The following is a 20684-nucleotide window of genomic DNA, read 5'->3' on the forward strand; positions in this document are numbered from 1 at the left end:
ACCATCAGGCGGTAAATAAACATTACTGACCCAGAAAGGTGCAAGAACCGGCAGTGCATTAGCCGGGCGCCCTGCCAGCACTGACCCAATATTTATGTTATATACATTCCTGTAATCGCTCGGAACAAAGCTCAGAAATACAGAAAATATTCATGTTTACAATTCAGCCACTAATGTGTTATTAGGAATCCCCCCCGAGAGACCCCAAGATAGGCCATACCCATGTGGCCGTACCTGGTACTGCACGATGGGCCCTGGTTACCTGAATGGGCTGACCTGCAGAAGAAACATCTGTAAGCGCATGGATGTCATCCTGTCCTGTGGCCTGTGGGATTTCCAAAGATAACACAAAGCCGTAATGGACGGTACTTACCATCAAGTTTCTGCAATAAAATCTGCAGAGTGGGAATTCACCCTTCAAAAAGAACGAGGGAGTCGCACATTTCACCATGACACTGATCATTGAGAATGCAGGACCTGCAGGGCCAGGGACGGGCACTTCACTGACCATTGAGAATGCAGGACCTGCAGGGACAGGGACGGGCACTTCACTAACCATTGAGAGTACAGGACCTGCGGGCCAGGGACGAGCACTTCACTGATGATTGACAGTGAAGGACTCGCAGTGCCAGGGACGGGCACTTCACTGATCATTGAGAGTACAGGACCTGCAGGGCCAGGGACGAGCTCTTCACTGACCATTGAGAATGCAGGACCTGCAGGGACAGGGACGGGCACTTCACTGACCATTGAGAGTGCAGGACCTGCAGGGCCAGGGACAAGCACTTCACTGACCATTGAAAATGCAGGACCTGCAGGGACAGGGACGGGCACTTCACTAACCATTGAGAGTACAGGACCTGCAGGGCCAGGGACGAGCACTTCACTAACCATTGAGAGTGCAGGACCTGCAGGGCCAGGGACAAGCACTTCACTGACCATTGAGAATGCAGGACCTGCAGGGCCAGGGACAAGCACTTCACTGACCATTGAGAATGCAGGACCTGCAGGGACAGGGACGGGCACTTCACTAACCATTGAGAGTACAGGACCTGCAGGGCCAGGGACGAGCACTTCACCGATGATTGACAGTGAAGGACCCGCAGGGCCAGGGACGAGCACTTCACTGACCATTGAGAATGCAGGAGCTGCAGGGACAGGGATGGGCACTTCACTGATGATTGACAGTATAGGATCTGCAGGGCCAGGGATAGGCACTTCTCTGACCATTGAGAGAGCAGGGCCAAGGACGAGCACTTCACCGATGATTGACAATGGAAGATCTGCAGTGCCAGGGACGGGAACTTCTCTGATGATTGACAATTCAACATGAGTGACCAAAAAGGGAAGATGTAAAGAAAGTTCTGTACACCAGGGTTCCCCAACTCCAGTCCTCAATGCCCACCAACAGATCATGTTTTCAGGATTTCCCTTGTATTGTACAGGTGAAGCAATTATCACCTGAGCAATACTAAGGAAATCCTGAAAACATGATCTGTTGTTGGGCCTTAAGGACTGGAGTTGGGGAACCCTGCTGAACACGAATCATAAGATCAGAACTGGGGGAATAATTGCATCAGGTAAATAGTTCCCAGAGTCCTAGCGGTCACTAGTACCAGAATGGGTGACCTATAAATCTTACAGATTCGGATTCCAGTGACCAAAATTAAAGTTAAGGGGATGTCCGAGATTAGAAAATATTTCTGCTTTTTTCTAAGAACAGTGCCACACTGGTCCACAGGTTGCAGCTCAGCCATGGTCTTGTTATCCTGGATAACCCTCTTACTTTCTGTAGTACTCAGGTGATCGACAGACGACACAACAGAATTTTCATCACATATTAAAAAACTTTAATAAAAACAAAATATAAAAAAGAAAAATGTAAAATGCACGGTTCACACAAAACAACACCCGGTCCCATGATAAATTAATTCATGAAATAAGTTATAAATGTCCCTCACCAAACAGAAGATCTGAGTAGTAGGACTGTACGGGGTCTGAGCGCGGCCCCGCTTCTCTGCTGAACACCCGACTGATCCAAGTCTCACCGGTAATACAGACTCAGCCTGACAACCCGACTGAGAGGACTGCGGTCACTGAGCATTGTGTCCCTAAGACCCAGACTGTCACACAGTCATGAAAGGAGTCAGAGATGGCCACAAGTCGAGAAAAGTTCAGGAAAAGGTAAAACTTTTTCCCAGAGAGGTCTGATATGTAGAATGTGGGTGAAGGGATCGGTCTGATCGCCGTCAGGAGGGATTATTTCCAGTCTAGGATCTCGATCTGCGGTACAACGGGTCTATGCATGTGCCTGGAGGTACTGACACTACATACAGCGACACTAATAGGCAGCACCCTATCTGACCATATATTTTGGGGTAATTTTGCAAAGTACCCCCTATTCCAAAACAGGTCTGGATCCTTAATGGGTTTGCAAACTTCTGCAAGCAATGACTCCAATACATCGAACATATTAAAGAAGCAACTTTCAGATAAGTCTTTATTACAAATCTCCTACCGTTTGGCGTACGCAGCACTTGCGCAGACCTAAGTGTTCCTGTGGTTACTAACAATCCCTGTCTGACCTGCAAGTGTCACTTTCTTCGGTCAGCCTCCTCTTCTACTGTCTGTAGGCAACCAACAAAAGAGCTTGGAATATCAGACTGGATACACATAGATTTGCGAGGGAGATGTGTACATAAAACGGTAGGAGAATCTGTTACCAGGACATTTTTTTTTTTATTTAAATGCATTAGATTAGTTTACAAATGGTTGCAAAAATATTCACACCCTTTAAGGGTTTCTCTGCCTTTTAGCAGGGGACTGCGCAGGGTTTTCAGACAATTATGGTATACAAGAGGAGTTTGTCATACGTAGCAGAGCTCAGTGAGTAACCGGGCAGCAGTGTACACATCTCTGATTTTACATAGGACTGCAGGTTAACCTACTGGATTACTTTACTTTCTCAGGAGGCACGAAGGCATTGTCAGGCCAGCTCTGCTACATCCATATTCTGCCACGTCCTGACCTTTCACCAGTGCGGGGAACATCCTCGTCTGTAGCGGTTTGTGTGGTTTACTGCTCGCCGGGCACAATAGGACAATCAGCGAGCGCGTCACAGACTCCTGAGGAAATGCCATGTGAGTGTCTGCCTGGCACTGGGAACCATCATTCCCTGGATACGGGGTTTATAGGATGGGGTCTGTGCCATTCCAGTCCACGGCCGCGCCCCTCCACCTGGTAGAAGATACAAAAGTCAGGAAATAAAGAAGAAATCACAAGGCAAATCCAGACAGGAAGCACAAAGCTCCGCTCATTACTTTTCTATACTTGTAAATATTTTATGTTTTTTCTCCATTCGCAACTAAAACTGCTTTAAAAACAAAACATCAATCATGCAGTTGCCCTTGGGAACAGACGGCAGGTCAGATCCTTCTTGCTGTCAGACATGTGACCGCAGAGGTTTAACTATATAAACGGTCGTAAGAAAGTAGCAGAACTCCAATATAAAAGTGATGAAACATTTCGATCCGGGTCATGAATATCAGATCAGTGAAAAGCTTGCAGAGCTCCAGCAATCACCTTTGCTTACAGGGCACAGCGCCGTGCTTTTCAGCAGTGGTTGCTTTTGGTACTGCAGACCCACTGAGATGTACAGCATTAAGCTGCAGTACCCGATGCTGCCACTAGCCAGAATGGCGCTGTGTCTGGTGAACACTGGAGCGCTGGACTCATTCATGGTCTCTTCTCAGCTGATCAGCAGGGAGCAGTAGTCAATCACCACTGATCAGGTAACTTCTCGCTATGAAAAGAGACTTGTGAAGAGGATATAATACAGAACACATTGCCAGGTTCAGCTTTGCAAGAATGGGAAGGTCGGCCATACTGGATGTCTCACAACTGTTCATGGGGAAGATGAAACTAGGCAAGGACATCCACCTTCCCCGCACTGGCATCATGCAGAGCAGCAACGGTCCTTGTAGTTCTTCTGGTGTCACAGCAATAGACTGCTGTCTTCTGGACTAACGTCACCAACAGCAATGGAAACACATGGTGGTCCCATCTGTGAGACCCCTTTCTTAGCAGATGTACATGTATCAGTGGAACCCACCAGGACGATCACACACCAGAAACCACAGTGATGGGCTGGGAACAGCTGGATGTCCATAGCTATAGGATGACAAGGGCTTTACATGGAGGCCAGGTATGCAAAAGATGGTTAATGTAGGGGGGGCTGGGATTCTCCAAAATCCTGCGCCTCCCACATCCATCCTCCACACCGACTGTTTCCAGTATTGGTGGAGACGTCTAACACAGCAGGTGGGGTCCAGCTTCTGGGGAAACAATCTCCCATAAAGCTACGGCAGACCTATGAATAGTATTTCCCCCCTAATGGTGCTTTCCCAGCTTCCTGCTCCCTCACCGGAAATGACCGGTCACCTCTGTCACTGATTGGCTGATGGGGACAGGAAGTAGAGACCCGCGGGGTCCCCGGAAGCGTCAGACTCCTTTCCCCTCCCCCGGTTCTATCACTTGTTTTGTTTTTGGTTTTTTTTCATCCTGATTCTTTTTAACAACAAAATATAATTATTAGCTAGAAAACCCTTAGGCTACTTTTACACTTACCGGGTTTTTGCGAGCCGTATCGCCGCATTTTCTACGGTCTGTCGCAATAACGGACCAAAAAAAGCTTGTGAATCGCCGGTTTTCATGTTCCCAATACTATGTAAATGGTATTGGGAAAAAAATGGCATTCTGCAAAAAAAACGGAAGTCACGGTGATGTTCAATGGGGGCCATGTCCGTACGCCGTGAAAAAGACCGAGCAGGCTCAATATGATTTCACGGCTGCAAATACGGCCCTCACGGCCATACGGCACACGGCGGAATTTGTGCGGGCCGATTTTGCAGCCCCATAGAAATCTATTGGGGCCGCAAAATCGGCCCGCAAAAAGACGGTAAGTGTAAAAGCAGCCTAAGCCCCACAGCTCTCTGCTTAAAGGGGATTTATAGTATTTGGAGAAAATAGGCCATAAGGAATATAACATATAGAAGCAAAGAGGCGCTCGGGGGGTCCTGGGGGGTCTCCTGAGGCCAATCAGTGGTCTTGGCACTAGAGAGACAGCATTAGTTTTGCACAATCAAATTATTATTTTTTTTTTAAAAAGCAACTTTGTGTAAAACTCTGACATGATATTGTGTACGCAGCTACTAAACAGACAAAAGTGTCGACAGGATCCGGAATCAAAGCGGGAAAGCGCCATTCTGCAGTCAAATAGGACGCAGAAACAAGACCGTAACACAAAGGCTTCCAGTCTGTGACCACATTGCTCTGCACAGGTCCTGTATACACAAAACGGAGGGATTTATCACCAAGACCATTTGCCAAGTATACTAGACCCAATAAAGTGGAGTATCTGCAGACGGTATTACTGAAGCAGCGCCATTCCTCCCTTACTGCCGGGACCAAATTTACCCCTTAAGAAGGAGGAACCCACTGTTTGCCTCTGCCTGTTATTACTTTACACATTTCGATGGGAAACATTAGCTTCCTCTGAGAGGTTAAATATCACTTAATGTGAATATCAAGCCTGTATCGTTTAATACAAATAGGTTAAATATTTAGTGCTGATTAATTTCTTAATATCAAAGGTCTGGATCTCAGAATCCCCGACACAGACACAGAACGGAAGACAACACTGCAGCTACCTGCAGCCACCAGCAGAGGGAGGTCCGGAGCTCACAGTGTACTCGCTTGTTATTGAGCACAAGATATAAACTGTATTTTCCTCAGCGCCCTCTAGTGGTGGCTGCAGGCTGCCATTTTTCTAATCTACAGTTGTGTGAAAAAGTGCTCACCCCCTTCCTGATTTCCTATTCTTTCCCATGTTTGTCACACTGAGGGTATGTGCACAAGTTGCGGATTAGCCTGCAAAATTTTCTGCAGAGAATCCGCATCTCTTGGCAGGAAACGCAGGGTAAAACTCTTGCGGTTTTCCTGCGGAACTGATACGGATTCCTTGCGGCTTTTACTGCGTTTTTGTTGTGCGGATTTGGTTTGTGAACTTTCTCCCTTGTACTTCTGGAGGAGAGAGAAAGAAAGAGACTCTTTCTCTCAGAGAGAAAGAGAGAGAAAGAAAGAAAGAACAGAGAGAAAGAAAGAAAGAACAGAGAGAGAGAAAGAAAGAACAGAGAGAGAGAAAGAAAGAACAGAGAGAGAGAAAGAAAGAACAGAGAGAGAGAAAGAAAGAATAGAGAGAGAGAAAGAAAGAACAGAGAGAAAGAAAGAACAGAGAGAAAGAAAGAACAGATAGAAAGAAAGAAAGAAAGAAAGAAAGAAAGAAAGAAAGAAAAAGCGAGAGAGGGATATGCGCGAAAAGAATTGACATGCTGCGGAAAATAAAACGCTGCGATTCTGCACGTAATTCTCTACAGCATGTGCACAGTGTTTTAGGATTTCCTATTGTGTGCACAATGCACTGCGGATTTGAAGCAATTCAGTGTGTCGAAAAACGCTGCGGAAAAGCATCAAAATCCGCAACGTGTGCACATACCCTTAAATGTCTCCGGTCGCCAAACAAATGTAAATATTAGATAAACATAACAAAAGTAATCACACAATGCAGTTTATAAATTTCTATTATGGGAAGAAGAAATCCAAACCTACAGGGGTAACTGCACCCTAAACCTAATAACTGGTCGGGCCGCCCTTAGCACCAACAATTGCAATCAAGCGTGAACTCGCAATGAGTCTTTTACAACGCTCTGGAGGAATTTTGGCTGCTCATCTTTGCAGAATTGTTGCAAATCTGCCACATTGGAGGTTTCTGAGCATGAACTGCCTTGTTAAGGTCAGGCCACAGTCTCTCCATCGGATTAAGGTCAGGCAAAACTTGAGACGAACCTTTATGTTGCTATTGCCCAGCAGTGGTTTTTGTCTTGGCTATCTGCCATGCAGGCCATTATTGCCAAGTCTCTTTGTTACTGTGGAGTCATGAACACTGACCTTAACTGAGGCCTGACGTTCTTTGGGTGTTGTGGGGTCTTTTCTGACCTCTGGGGGTAATCTTGGTCAGTCAGCCACTCCTGGGAAGGTTCACCACTGTTCCATGTTTTCACTATTTGTGGATAACAGCTCTCACTGTGGTTCAAGAGTCGCAAAGCTTTAGAAAAGACTATATAACCTTTTTCCGGACTGATGAATCTCAATTACTTTGTTTCTCATTTGTTCAAGAATTTCTTTGGATAGAGGCATGATGCCTGGCTTTTTAGGATCTTTTGGTCTACTTCATTTTGTCAGGCAGGTCCTATTTAAGTGATTTCTTGATTGAGAACAGGTTTGGCAGTAATCAGGCCTGCGCGTAGCTAGTGAATGTGAATTCAGCTTCCAAAAGATGTGATAAAGCACAGTTAATTTATGTTTTAAAGTGTGGTGGTGGGGGGGGCAATCACTTTTTCACAAAGGGCCCTGCAGGTTTGGATTTCTTTTTCCCTTAATAATAAAGACCTTCATTTATAAACTGAATGTTGTGATTATCTGTTTTAGATATGTCCATTTGTTTGGTGATCTGAAACATTTGAGTGTGACAAACATGCAAAAGAATAGGAAATCGGGAAGGGGGTGAACACTTTTTCATACAACTATATATCTAAGGAAGGCAATATGGAGTATTAGACAGAAAGAAACAAGATCTGTGACTGCTGTAATGCCATATTAAAAGGTATTCAGAGCTGACTTTTGTAGAACAAATGACAATATGATCAAGAGGTGAAGAGGAGTCGTATCCCAACATCCAGACAGTCTCAAATAGCAGAAGTCTAGAGTCGTACATCCTTTCTTATGGAATATCTGGTTAGATTAGTTATTCAGCAGACAAGAGTCTGTTGTGCCAGCGGGCCACCAAAGAGGCCACTCTGGCCATGGCCCACCTACGCGAGGTCAGCTTAGGCCACAGCCCACCAACGCTAGGGCAGCTTCAGCCATGGCCAACCTACGTGAGGGCAGCTTCAGCCACAGCCCCTTCTATAGGAGAGCAACACTGTCCACAGTCCACATGGGGGAGCAGAACGGAGATTGTAGAAGTGACTTCATGTTTGCCAACCCCTTGTCTCTGGGATAGGAGGAGAAGCAGGACTTACTTGGTCCTGATGCAGAATTCAAGGGGTGGAATGAGATCATCATCGTTCTCTTCATTGTAGGTCCCAGATGTGTCTGAAAAGAATAAGAAACAGATTACAGGATTATAACACCAGTGTTACATGGGGCTGCTGGGAAGAGACGGTTCCACTATAGTCTGGCAGTGTCCAAGACTAAAGGGCTACTAGAGAAAATCTCCTAAGTGCAAAGCTAAGGTGTTTACATATTTCACATATTAGCCGTCAGACAGCCAGGGACAGGGAGGATTAATGGCAGCTGTAGCACCAGAGCAGGACATAGAGCCAGAAGATGAAGAAAAATACTGCGTCTCACGATATTAATCTTGGCAGCTTCACTCCATTTCTTCACTACTCCCTCGTCATGCCAAGGGGCAACCACACACTGCAAGAGGAGAAATGGAGCAGAGGTCTGCAGGGTTCACCGGTCAGTGTCTAAGACACCGAAACCAGGCTGTGCAGGGGCAAAAGAGGACAAGCCAACATATAAACAAGTGCTGGAAAGAGGCAAACAAGAAAGAAAAGTACAGTATTATAGCAGTTATATTCTTGTACATAGGGGGCAGTATTATAGTAGTTATATTCTTGTACATAGGGGCAGTATTATAGTAGTTATATTCTTGTACATAGGGGCAGTATTATAGTAGTTATATTCTTGTACATAGGAGCAGTATTATAGTAGTTATATTCTTGTACATAGGGGCAGTATTATAGTGGTTATATTCTTGTACATAGGGGCAGTATTATAGTAGTTATATTCTTGTACATAGGAGCAGTATTATAGTAGTTATATTCTTGTACATAGGAGCAGTATTATAGTAGATATATTCTTGTGCATAGGGGGCAGTATTATAGTAGTTATATTCTTGTACATAGGAGCAGTATTATAGCAGCTATATTCTTGTACATAGGAGCAGTATTATAGTAGTTATATTCTTGTACATAGGGGGCAGTATTATAGTAGTTATATTCTTGTACATAGGAGCAGTATTATAGTAGTTATAGTCTTGTACATAGGAGCAGTATTATAGTAGTTATATTCTTATACATAGGGAGCAGTATTATATTAGTTATATTCCTGTACATAGGGCAGTATTATAGTAGTTATATTCTTGTACATAGGGAGCAGTATTATAGTAGTTATATTCTTGTACATAGGGGCAGTATTATAGTAGTTATATTCTTGTAGATAGGAGCAGTATTATAGTAGTTATATTCTTGTACATAGGGAGCAGTATTATAGTAGTTATATTCTTGTATATAGGGGGCAGTATTATAGTATATTCTTGTACATAGGGAGCAGTATTAGAGTAGTTATATTCTTGAACATAGGACCAGTATTATAGTAGTTATATTCTTGTACATAGGGGCAGTATTATAGTAGTTATATTCTTGTACATAGGGAGCAGTATTATAGTAGTTATATTCTTGTACATAGGAGCAGTATTATAGTAGTTATATTCTTGTGCATAGGAGCAGTATTATAGTAGTTATATTCTTGTATATAGGAGCAGTATTATAGATTATAGTAGTTATATTCTTGTACATAGTGGCAGTATTATAGTAGTTATATTCTTGTACATAGGGGCAGTATTATAGTAGTTATATTCTTGTACATAGGGAGCAGTATTATAGTAGTTATATTCTTGTACATAGGAGCAGTATTATAGTAGTTATATTCTTGTGCATAGGAGCAGTATTATAGTAGTTATATTCTTGTACATAGGGGGCAGTATTATAGTAGTTATATTCTTGTACATGGGAGCAGTATTATAGTAGTTTTATTCTTGTACATAGGGGGCAGTATTATAGTAGTTATATTCTTGTACATAGGGGCAGTATTATAGTAGTTATATTCTTGTGCATAAGGGCAGTATTATAGTAGTTATATTCTTGTATATAGGGGGCAATATTATAGTAGTTATATTCTTGTACATAGGGGCAGTATTATAGTAGTTATATTCTTGTGCATAGGAGCAGTATTATAGTAGTTATATTCCTGTACATAGGGGACAGTATTATAGTAGTGATATTCTTATACATAGGGGCAGTATTGTAGTAGTTATATTCTTGTACATAGGGAGCAGTATTATAGTAGTTATATTCTTGTACATAGGAGCAGTATTATAGTAGCTATATTCTTGTATATAGGAGCAGTATTATAGTAGTTATATTCTTGCACATAAGGGGCAATATTATAGTAGTTATATTCTTGTATATAGGAGCAGCAGTATAGTAGTTATATTCTTGTATATAGGAGCAGTATTATAGTAGTTATATTCTTGTACATAGGGGGCAGTATTATAGTAGTTACAGTGGGGAAAAAAAGTATTTAGTCAGTCAGCAATAGTGCAAGTTCCACCACTTAAAAAGATGAGAGGCGTCTGTAATTTACATCATAGGTAGACCTCAACTATGGGAGACAAACTGAGAAAAAAAAATCCAGAAAATCACATTGTCTGTTTTTTTTTCATTTTATTTGCATATTATGGTGGTAAATAAGTATTTGGTCAGAAACAAGCAATCAAGATTTCTGGCTCTCACAGACCTGTAACTTCTTCTTTAAGAGTCTCCTCTTTCCTCCACTCATTACCTGTAGTAATGGCACCTGTTTAAACTTGTTATCAGTATAAAAAGACACCTGTGCACACCCTCAAACAGTCTGACTCCAAACTCCACTATGGTGAAGACCAAAGAGCTGTCAAAGGACACCAGAAACAAAATTGTAGCCCTGCACCAGGCTGGGAAGACTGAATCTGCAATAGCCAACCAGCTTGGAGTGAAGAAATCAACTGTGGGAGCAATAATTAGAAAATGGAAGACATACAAGACCACTGATAATCTCCCTCGATCTGGTGCTCCACGCAAAATCCCACCCCGTGGGGTCAGAATGATCACAAGAACGGTGAGCAAAAATCCCAGAACCACGCGGGGGGACCTAGTGAATGAACTGCAGAGAGCTGGGACCAATGTAACAAGGCCTACCATAAGTAACACACTACGCCACCATGGACTCAGATCCTGCAGTGCCAGACGTGTCCCACTGCTTATGCCTGTACATGTCCGGGCCCATCTGAAGTTTGCTAGAGAGCATTTGGATGATCCAGAGGAGTTTTGGGAGAATGTCCTATGGTCTGATGAAACCAAACTGGAACTGTTTGGTAGAAACACAACTTGTCGTGTTTGGAGGAAAAAGAATACTGAGTTGCATCCATCAAACACCATACCTACTGTAAAGCATGGTGGTGGAAACATCATGCTTTGGGGCTGTTTCTCTGCAAAGGGGCCAGGACGACTGATCCGGGTACATGAAAGAATGAATGGGGCCATGTATCGTGAGATTTTGAGTGCAAACCTCCTTCCATCAGCAAGGGCATTGAAGATGAAACGTGGCTGGGTCTTTCAACATGACAATGATCCAAAGCACAACGCCAGGGCAACGAAGGAGTGGCTTCGTAAGAAGCATTTCAAGGTCCTGGAGTGGCCTAGCCAGTCTCCAGATCTCAACCCTATAGAAAACCTTTGGAGGGAGTTGAAAGTCCGTGTTGCCAAGCGAAAAGCCAAAAACATCACTGCTCTAGAGGAGATCTGCATGGAGGAATGGGCCAACATACCAACAACAGTGTGTGGCAACCTTGTGAAGACTTACAGAAAACGTTTGACCTCTGTCATTGCCAACAAAGGATATATCACAAAGTATTGAGATGAAATTTTGTTTCTGACCAAATACTTATTTTCCACCATAATATGCAAATAAAATGAAAAAAAAACAGACAATGTGATTTTCTGGATTTTTTTTTCTCAGTTTGTCTCCCATAGTTGAGGTCTACCTATGATGTAAATTACAGACGCCTCTCATCTTTTTAAGTGGTGGAACTTGCACTATTGCTGACTGACTAAATACTTTTTTTCCCCACTGTATATTCTTGTATATAGGGGGCAATATTATAGTAGTTATATTGTTGTATATAGGGGCAGTATTATAGTAGTTATATTCTTGTACATAGAGAGCAGTATTATAGTAGTTATGTTCTTATACATAGGCGCAGTATTATAGTAGTTATATTCTTGTACATAGGGGCAGTATTATAGTAGTTATATTCTTATACATAGGTGCAGTATTATAGTAGTTATATTCATGTACATAGGGAGCAGTATTATAGTAGTTAGTCTTGTACATAGGGGGCAGTATTACAGTAGTTATATTCTTGTATATAGGAGCAGTATTATAGTAGTTATATTCTTGTACATAGGGGCAGTATTATAGTAGTTATATTCTTGTATATAGGGGGCAGTATAATAGTAGTTATATTCTTGTACATAGGGGCAGTATTATAGTAGTTATAGTCTTGCACATAGGGGGCAGTATTATAGTAGTTATATTGTTGTACATAGGAGCAGTATTATAGTAGTTATATTCTTGTACATAGGAGCAGTATTATAGTAGTTATATTCTTGTACATAGGAGCAGTATTATAGTAGTTACATTCTTGTACATATGGGCAGTATTATAGTAGTTATATTCTTGTACATAGGGAGCAGTATTATAGTAGTTATATTCTTGTACATAGGAGCGGTATTATAGTAGCTATATTCTTGTATATAGGAGCAGTATTATAGTAGTTATATTCTTGTACATAGGGAGCAGTATTATAGTAGTTATATTCTTGTACATAGGGGCAGTATTATAGTAGTTATATTCTTGTACATAGGGGCAGTATTATAGTAGTTATAGTCTTGTACATAGGGGGCAGTATTATAGTAGTTATATTCTTGTACATAGGGGGCAGTATTATAGTAGTTATATTCTTGTACATAGGGGCAGTATTATAGTAGTTATAGTCTTGTACATAGGGGGCAGTATTATAGTAGTTATATTCTTGTACATAGGGGGCAGTATTATAGTAGTTATATTCTTGTACATAGGGGGCAGTATTATAGTAGTTATATTCTTGTACATAGGAGCAGTATTATAGTAGTTATATTCTTGTACATAGGGGCAGTATTATAGTAGTTATAGTTTTGTACATAGGGGGCAGTATTATAGTAGTTATATTCTTGTATATAGGGGGCAATATTATAGTAGTTATATTCTTGTACATAGGGAGCAGTATTATAGTAGTTATATTCTTGTACATAGGGGCAGTATTATAGTAGTTATAGTCTTGTACATAGGGGGCAGTATTATAGTAGTTATATCCTTGTACATAGGGGGCAGTATTATAGTAGTGATATTCTTATACATAGGCGCAGTATTATAGTAGTTATATTCTTGTACATAGGGGGCAGTATTACAGTAGTTATATTCTTGTACATAGGGGCAGTATTATAGTAGTTATAGTCTTGTACATAGGGGGCAGTATTATAATAGTTATATTCTTGTACATAGGAACAGTATTATAGTGGTTATATTCTTTTACATAGGAGCAGTATTATAGTAGTTATATTCTTGTACATAGGAGCAGTATTATAGTAGTTATATTCTTGTACATAGGGGCAGCATTATAGTAGTTATATTCTTGTATATAGGGGCAGTATTATAGTAGTTATATTCTTGTATATAGGGGGCAGTATTATAGTAGTTGTATTCTTGTATATGGGGGGCAGTATTATAGTAGTTGTATTCTTGTACATAGGGGGCAGTATTACAGTAGTTATATTCTTGTACATAGGGGCAGTATTATAGTAGTTATAGTCTTGTACATAGGGGGCAGTATTATAATAGTTATATTCTTGTACATAGGAACAGTATTATAGTGGTTATATTCTTGTACATAGGAGCAGTATTATAGTAGTTATATTCTTGTACATAGGAGCAGTATTATAGTAGTTATATTCTTGTACATAGGGGCAGCATTATAGTAGTTATATTCTTGTATATAGGTGCAGTATTATAGTAGTTATATTCTTGTATATAGGGGGCAATATTATAGTAGTTATATTCTTGTACATAGGGGGCAGTATTACAGTAGTTATATTCTTGTACATAGGGGCAGTATTATAGTAGTTATATTCTTGTATATAGGGGGCAGTATTTTAGTAGTTATATTCTTGTACATAGGGGGCAGTATTACAGTAGTTATATTCTTGTATATAGGGGCAGTATTATAGTAGTTATATTCTTGTATATAGGGGGCAGTATTTTAGTAGTTATATTCTTGTACATAGGGGGCAGTATTACAGTAGTTATATTCTTGTACATAGGGGCAGTATTATAGTAGTTATAGTCTTGTACATAGAGGCAGTATTATAGTAGTTATAGTCTTGTACATAGGAGCAGTATTATAGTAGTTATATTCTTGTACATAGGAGCAGTATTACAGTAGTTATATTCTTGTACATAGGAGCAGTATTACAGTAGTTATATTCTTGCACATAGGAGCAGTATTACAGTAGTTATATTCTTGTACATAGGAGGCAGTATTATAGTAGTTATATTCTTGTACATAGGTTCAGTATTATAGTAGTTATATTCTTGTACATAGGCGCAGTATTATAGTAGTTATATTCTTGTACATAGGAGCAGTATTACAGTAGTTATAGTCTTGTACATAGGGGCAGTATTATAGTAGTTATATTCTTGTACATAGGGGCAGTATTATAGTAGTTATATTCTTATACATAGGGGGCAGTATTATAGTAGTTATATTCTTGTACATAGGTGCAGTATTACAGTAGTTATAGTCTTGTACATAGGGGCAGTATTATAGTAGGTATATCCTTGTACAGTGCAGTAATGCACTGTATTGCTATAGAATAATATAACATTGCCTTCTTGAATGACTTGTTTCACTATAGTCTTTGTTCCTTCTATCAGAACTCTGTTTCCAGTAACTTTTTATCTGTTAGTTAGGAAAGGGGACCCCAAAAAAAGATTTACAAATTATTGTGAATGACAAAGACCCGGATTCATTATGAATCATGTACAAGTGTGAACAGTCTCTGACTGAGAGAAGCTTCCAGGGTCTGATGAAGAATTATCAATATGAAAATCTTGTAATTATAAATATGAAATTAAATGTCTATTTAACACAGCAGATACTTGACAAGTAGATAACACAGGCTCCGGACTGCAGGGGTGTAGTCAGATAATAGTTGGGCCCAAGATCAACTATTTTATACACAGCTCCGACCCTCCAGACTCCATCACTCAAACTAGAAAAACAACTTCTAATTGCAGAAGAGTTCAGGCCTCCATACAAGTTACACTAATGTTGTGGATATCGGGGCTTAGAAAAAAGTCTATTCTGCATGAGGGTCCCCGAAAGATGATGTTCTTGGGGTTGAGCTGGTGTTCAGCGTTTTATGGATTGAAAAGAGTAATACAGCAGGGCTAGTGTTCAGTATGATATGGAGAGAGGAGAATAGTACAGCAGGGCTGGTGTTCAGTATAATATGGAGAGAGGAGAATAGTACAGCAGGGCTAGTGTCCAGTATGATATGGAGAGAGGAGAATAGTACAGCAGGGCTGGTGTTCAGTATAATATGGAGAGAGGAGAATAGTACAGCAGGGCTAGTGTTCAGTATGATATGGAGAGAGGAGAATAGTACAGCAGGGCTGGTGTTCAGTATAATATGGAGAGAGGAGAATAGTACAGCAGGGCTAGTGTCCAGTATGATATGGAGAGAGGAGAATAGTACAGCAGGGCTAGTGTTCAGTATAATATGGAGAGAGGAGAATAGTACAGCAGGGCTAGTGTCCAGTATAATATGGACAGGTTAGAATAGTACAGCAGGGCTAGTGTTCAGTATAATATGGAGAGAGGAGAATAGTACAGCAGGGCTAGTGTTCAGTATGATATGGAGAGAGGAGAATAGTACAGCAGGGCTGGTGTTCAGTATAATATGGAGAGAGGAGAATAGTACAGCAGGGCTAGTGTCCAGTATAATATGGACAGGTTAGAATAGTACAGCAGGGCTAGTGTTCAGTATAATATGGACAGGGGAGAATAGTACAGCAGGGCTAGTGTCCAGTATAATATGGACAGGGGACAATAGTACAGCAGGGCTAGTGTTCAGTATAATATGTATAGAGGAGAATAGTACAGCAGGGCTAGTGTCCAGTATAATATGGAGAGAGGAGAATAGTTCAGCAGGGCTAGTGTCCAGTATAATATGGACAGGGGACAATAGTACAGCAGGGCTAGTGTTCAGTATAATATGGATAGGGGAGAATAGTACAGCAAGGTTAGTGTTCAGTATAATATGATAGGGGAGAATAGTACAGCAGGGCTAGTGTTCCGTATAATATGGATAGAGGAGAATAGTACAGCAGGGCTAGTGTTCAGTATAATATGGATAAAGGAGAATAGTACAGCAGGGCTAGTGTCAGTATAATATGGATAGGGGAGAAAAGTACAGCAGGGCTAGTGTTCAGTATAATATGGATAGAGGAGAATAGTACAGCAGGGCTAGTGTTCAGTATAATATGGATAAAGGAGAATAGTACAGCAGGGCTAGTGTCAGTATAATATGGATAGGGGAGAAAAGTACAGCAGGGCTAGTGTTCAGTATAATATGGATAGAGGAGAATAGTACAGCAGGGCTAGTGTTCAGTATAATATGGATAAAGGAGAATAGTACAGCAGGGCTAGTGTTCAGTATAATATGGACAGGGGACAATAGTACAGCAGGGCTAGTGTTCCGTATAATATGGATAGAGGAGAATAGTACAGCAGGGCTAGTGTTCAGTATAATATGGATAAAGGAGAATAGTACAGCAGGGCTAGTGTTCAGTATAATATGGACAGGGGACAATAGTACAGCAGGGCTAGTGTTCCGTATAATATGGATAGAGGAGAATAGTACAGCAGGGCTAGTGTTCAGTATAATATGGATAAAGGAGAATAGTACAGCAGGGCTAGTGTCAGTATAATATGGATAGGGGAGAAAAGTACAGCAGGGCTAGTGTTCAGTATAATATGGATAGAGGAGAATAGTACAGCAGGGCTAGTGTTCAGTATAATATGTATAGGGGAAAATAGTACAGCAGGGCTAGTGTTCAGTATAATATGGAGAGATGAGAATAGTACAGCAGGGCTAGTGTCAGTATAATATGGATAGGGGAGAAAAGTACAGCAGGACTAGTGTTCAGTATAATATGGATAGAGGAGAATAGTACAGCAGGGCTAGTGTTCCGTATAATATGGATAGAGGAGAATAGTACAGCAGGGCTAGTGTTCAGTATAATATGGATAAAGGAGAATAGTACAGCAGGACTAGTGTTCAGTATAATATGGATAGAGGAGAATAGTACAGCAGGGCTAATGTTCAGTATAATATGGATAGGGGAGAATAGTACAGCAGGGCTAGCGTTCAGTATAATATGGAGAGAGGAGAATAGTACAGCAGGGCTAGTGTTCAGTATAATATGAATAGTGGAGAATAGTACAGCAGGGCTAGTGTTCAGTATAATATGAATAGTGGAGAATAGTACAGCAGGGCTAGTGTTCAGTATAATATGGATAGTGGAGAATAGTACAGCAGGGCTAGTGTTCAGTATAATATGATAGGGGAGAATAGTACAGCATGGCTAGTGTTCAGTATAATATGATAGGGGAGAAAAGTACAGTAGGGGTAGCGTTCAGTATAATATGGATAGGGGAGAATATTACAGCAGGGCTAGTGTTCAGTATAATATGGAGAGAGGAGAATAGTACAGCAGGGCTAGTGTTCAGTATAATATGAATAGTGGAGAATAGTACAGCAGGGCTAGTGTTCAGTATAATATGAATAGTGGAGAATAGTACAGCAGGGCTAGTGTTCAGTATAATATGGATAGGGGAGAATATTACAGCAGGGCTAGTGTTCAGTATAATATGGAGAGAGGAGAATACTACAGCAGGGCTAGTGTTCAGTATAATATGGAGAGATGAGAATAGTACAGCAGGGCTAGTGTTCAGTATAATATGAATAGTGGAGAATAGTACAGCAGGGCTAGTGTTCAGTATAATATGATAGGGGAGAATAGTACAGCAGGGCTAGTGTTCAGTATAATATGGATAGGGGAGAATAGTACAGCATGGCTAGTGTTCAGTATAATATGATAGTGGAGAATAGTACAGCAGGGCTAGTGTTCAGTATAATATGAATAGTGGAGAATAGTACAGCAGGGCTAGTGTTCAGTATAATATGAATAGTGGAGAATAGTACAGCAGGGCTAGTGTTCAGTATAATATGGATAGGGGAGAATATTACAGCAGGGCTAGTGTTCAGTATAATATGGAGAGAGGAGAATACTACAGCAGGGCTAGTGTTCAGTATAATATGGAGAGAGGAGAATAGTACAGCAGGGCTAGTGTTCAGTATAATATGAATAGTGGAGAATAGTACAGCAGGGCTAGTGTTCAGTATAATATGATAGGGGAGAATAGTACAGCAGGGCTAGTGTTCAGTATAATATGGATAGGGGAGAATATTACAGCAGGGCTAGTGTTCAGTATAATATGGAGAGAGGAGAATACTACAGCAGGGCTAGTGTTCAGTATAATATGGAGAGATGAGAATAGTACAGCAGGGCTAGTGTTCAGTATAATATGGAGAGAGGAGAATAGTACAGCAGGGCTAGTGTTCAGTATAATATGAATAGTGGAGAATAGTACAGCAGGGCTAGTGTTCAGTATAATATGATAGGGGAGAATAGTACAGCATGGCTAGTGTTCAGTATAATATGATAGGGGAGAAAAGTACAGTAGGGCTAGCGTTCAGTATAATATGGATAGGGGAGAATATTACAGCAGGGCTAGTGTTCAGTATAATATGAATAGTGGAGAATAGTACAGCAGGGCTAGTGTTCAGTATAATATGATAGGGGAGAATAGTACAGCAGGGCTAGTGTTCAGTATACTATGGATAGGGGAGAATAGTAAAGCAGGGCTAGTGTTCAGTATAATATGGAGAGAGAAGAATAGTACAGCAGGGCTAGTGTTCAGTATAATATGATAGGGGAGAATAGTACAGCAGGGCTAGTGTCCTGTATAATATGGAGAGATGAGAATAGTACAGCAGAGCTAATGTTCAGTATAATATGGAGAGAGGAGAATAGTACAGCAGAGCTAGTGGTCAGCATAATATGGATAGGGGAGAATAGTACAGCAGGGCTAGTGTTCAGTATAATATGATATGGGAGAATAGTACAGCAGGGCTAGTGTCCTGTATAATATGGAGAGATGAGAATAGTACAGCAGGGCTAGTGTCCAGTATAATATGGACAGGGGAGAATAGTACAGCAGAGCTAGTGTTCAGTATAATATGAATAGTGGAGAATAGTACAGCAGGGCTAGTGTTCAGTATAATATGATAGGGGAGAATAGTACAGCAGGGCTAGTGTTCAGTATAATATGAATAGTGGAGAATAGTACAGCAGGGCTATTGTTCAGTATAATATGAATAGTGGAGAATAGTACAGCAGGGCTAGTGTTCAGTATAATATGAATAGTGGAGAATAGTACAGCAGAGCTATTTTTCAGTATAATATGAATAGTGGAGAATAGTACAGCAGAGCTATTGTTCAGTATAATATGAATAGTGGAGAATAGTACAGCAGGGCTAGTGTTCAGTATAATATGAATAGTGGAGAATAGTACAGCAGGGCTAGTGTTCAGTATAATATGATAGGGGAGAATAGTACAGCAGGGCTAGTGTTCAGTATAATATGATAGGGGAGAATAGTACAGCAGGGCTAGTGTTCAGTATACTATGGATAGGGGAGAATAGTACAGCAGGGCTAGTGTTCAGTATAATATGGAGAGAGGAGAATAGTACAGCAGGGCTACTGTTCAGTATAATATGAATAGTGGAGAATAGTACAGCAGGGCTAGTGTTCAGTATAATATGGAGAGAGGAGAATAGTACAGCAGGGCTAGTGTTCAGTATAATATGATAGGGGAGAATAGTACAGCAGGGCTAGTGTTCAGTATAATATGATAGGGGAGAATAGTACAGCAGGGCTAGTGTTCAGTATACTATGGATAGGGGAGAATAGTACAGCAGGGCTAGTGTTCAGTATAATATGAATAGTGGAGAATAGTACAGCAGGGCTACTGTTCAGTATAATATGAATAGTGGAGAATAGTACAGCAGGGCTAGTGTTCAGTATAATATGGAGAGAGGAGAATAGTACAGCAGGGCTAGTGTTCAGTATAATATGATAGTGGAGAATAGTACAGCAGGGCTAGTGTTCAGTATAATATGATAGGGGAGAATAGTACAGCAGGGCTAGTGTTCAGTATAATATGATAGGGGAGAATAGTACAGCAGGGCTAGTGTTCAGTATAATATGATAGGGGAGAATAGTACAGCAGAGCTATTGTTCAGTATAATATGATAGGGGAGAATAGTACAGCAGGGCTAGTGTTCAGTATAATATGATAGGGGAGAATAGTACAGCAGAGCTATTGTTCAGTATAATATGATAGGGGAGAATAGTACAGCAGGGCTAGTGTTCAGTATAATATGATAGGGGAGAATAGTACAGCAGAGCTATTGTTCAGTATAATATGATAGGGGAGAATAGTACAGCAGGGCTAGTGT

The 20684-nt window shown here is 40.9% G+C and overlaps 1 protein-coding gene across 2 annotated transcripts in view; it reads right to left on the minus strand.

Annotated features, from left to right (window-relative positions):
- Window positions 1-1827: 1827 nt before the first annotated feature.
- The window catches only part of MINDY4 (MINDY lysine 48 deubiquitinase 4), a 109446-nt gene continuing 90589 nt past the window's right edge, over window positions 1828-20684 (minus strand). For both annotated transcript variants that reach the window (XM_073582202.1, XM_073582203.1), the window contains exons 17-18: window positions 8139-8211; window positions 1828-3237 (exon numbers count right to left, since the gene is read on the minus strand). In XM_073582202.1, coding sequence (XP_073438303.1) covers window positions 3189-3237; window positions 8139-8211 — 122 coding nt within the window. In that variant the 3' untranslated portion in view covers window positions 1828-3188. The remainder of the gene's footprint in view (window positions 3238-8138; window positions 8212-20684) is intronic.

The sequence above is a fragment of the Dendrobates tinctorius genome, unplaced genomic scaffold (genome assembly GCF_039654945.1).
Source record: "Dendrobates tinctorius isolate UK_male_01 unplaced genomic scaffold, ASM3965494v1 ptg000070l, whole genome shotgun sequence".
Classification (NCBI taxonomy): Eukaryota; Metazoa; Chordata; class Amphibia; order Anura; family Dendrobatidae; genus Dendrobates; species Dendrobates tinctorius.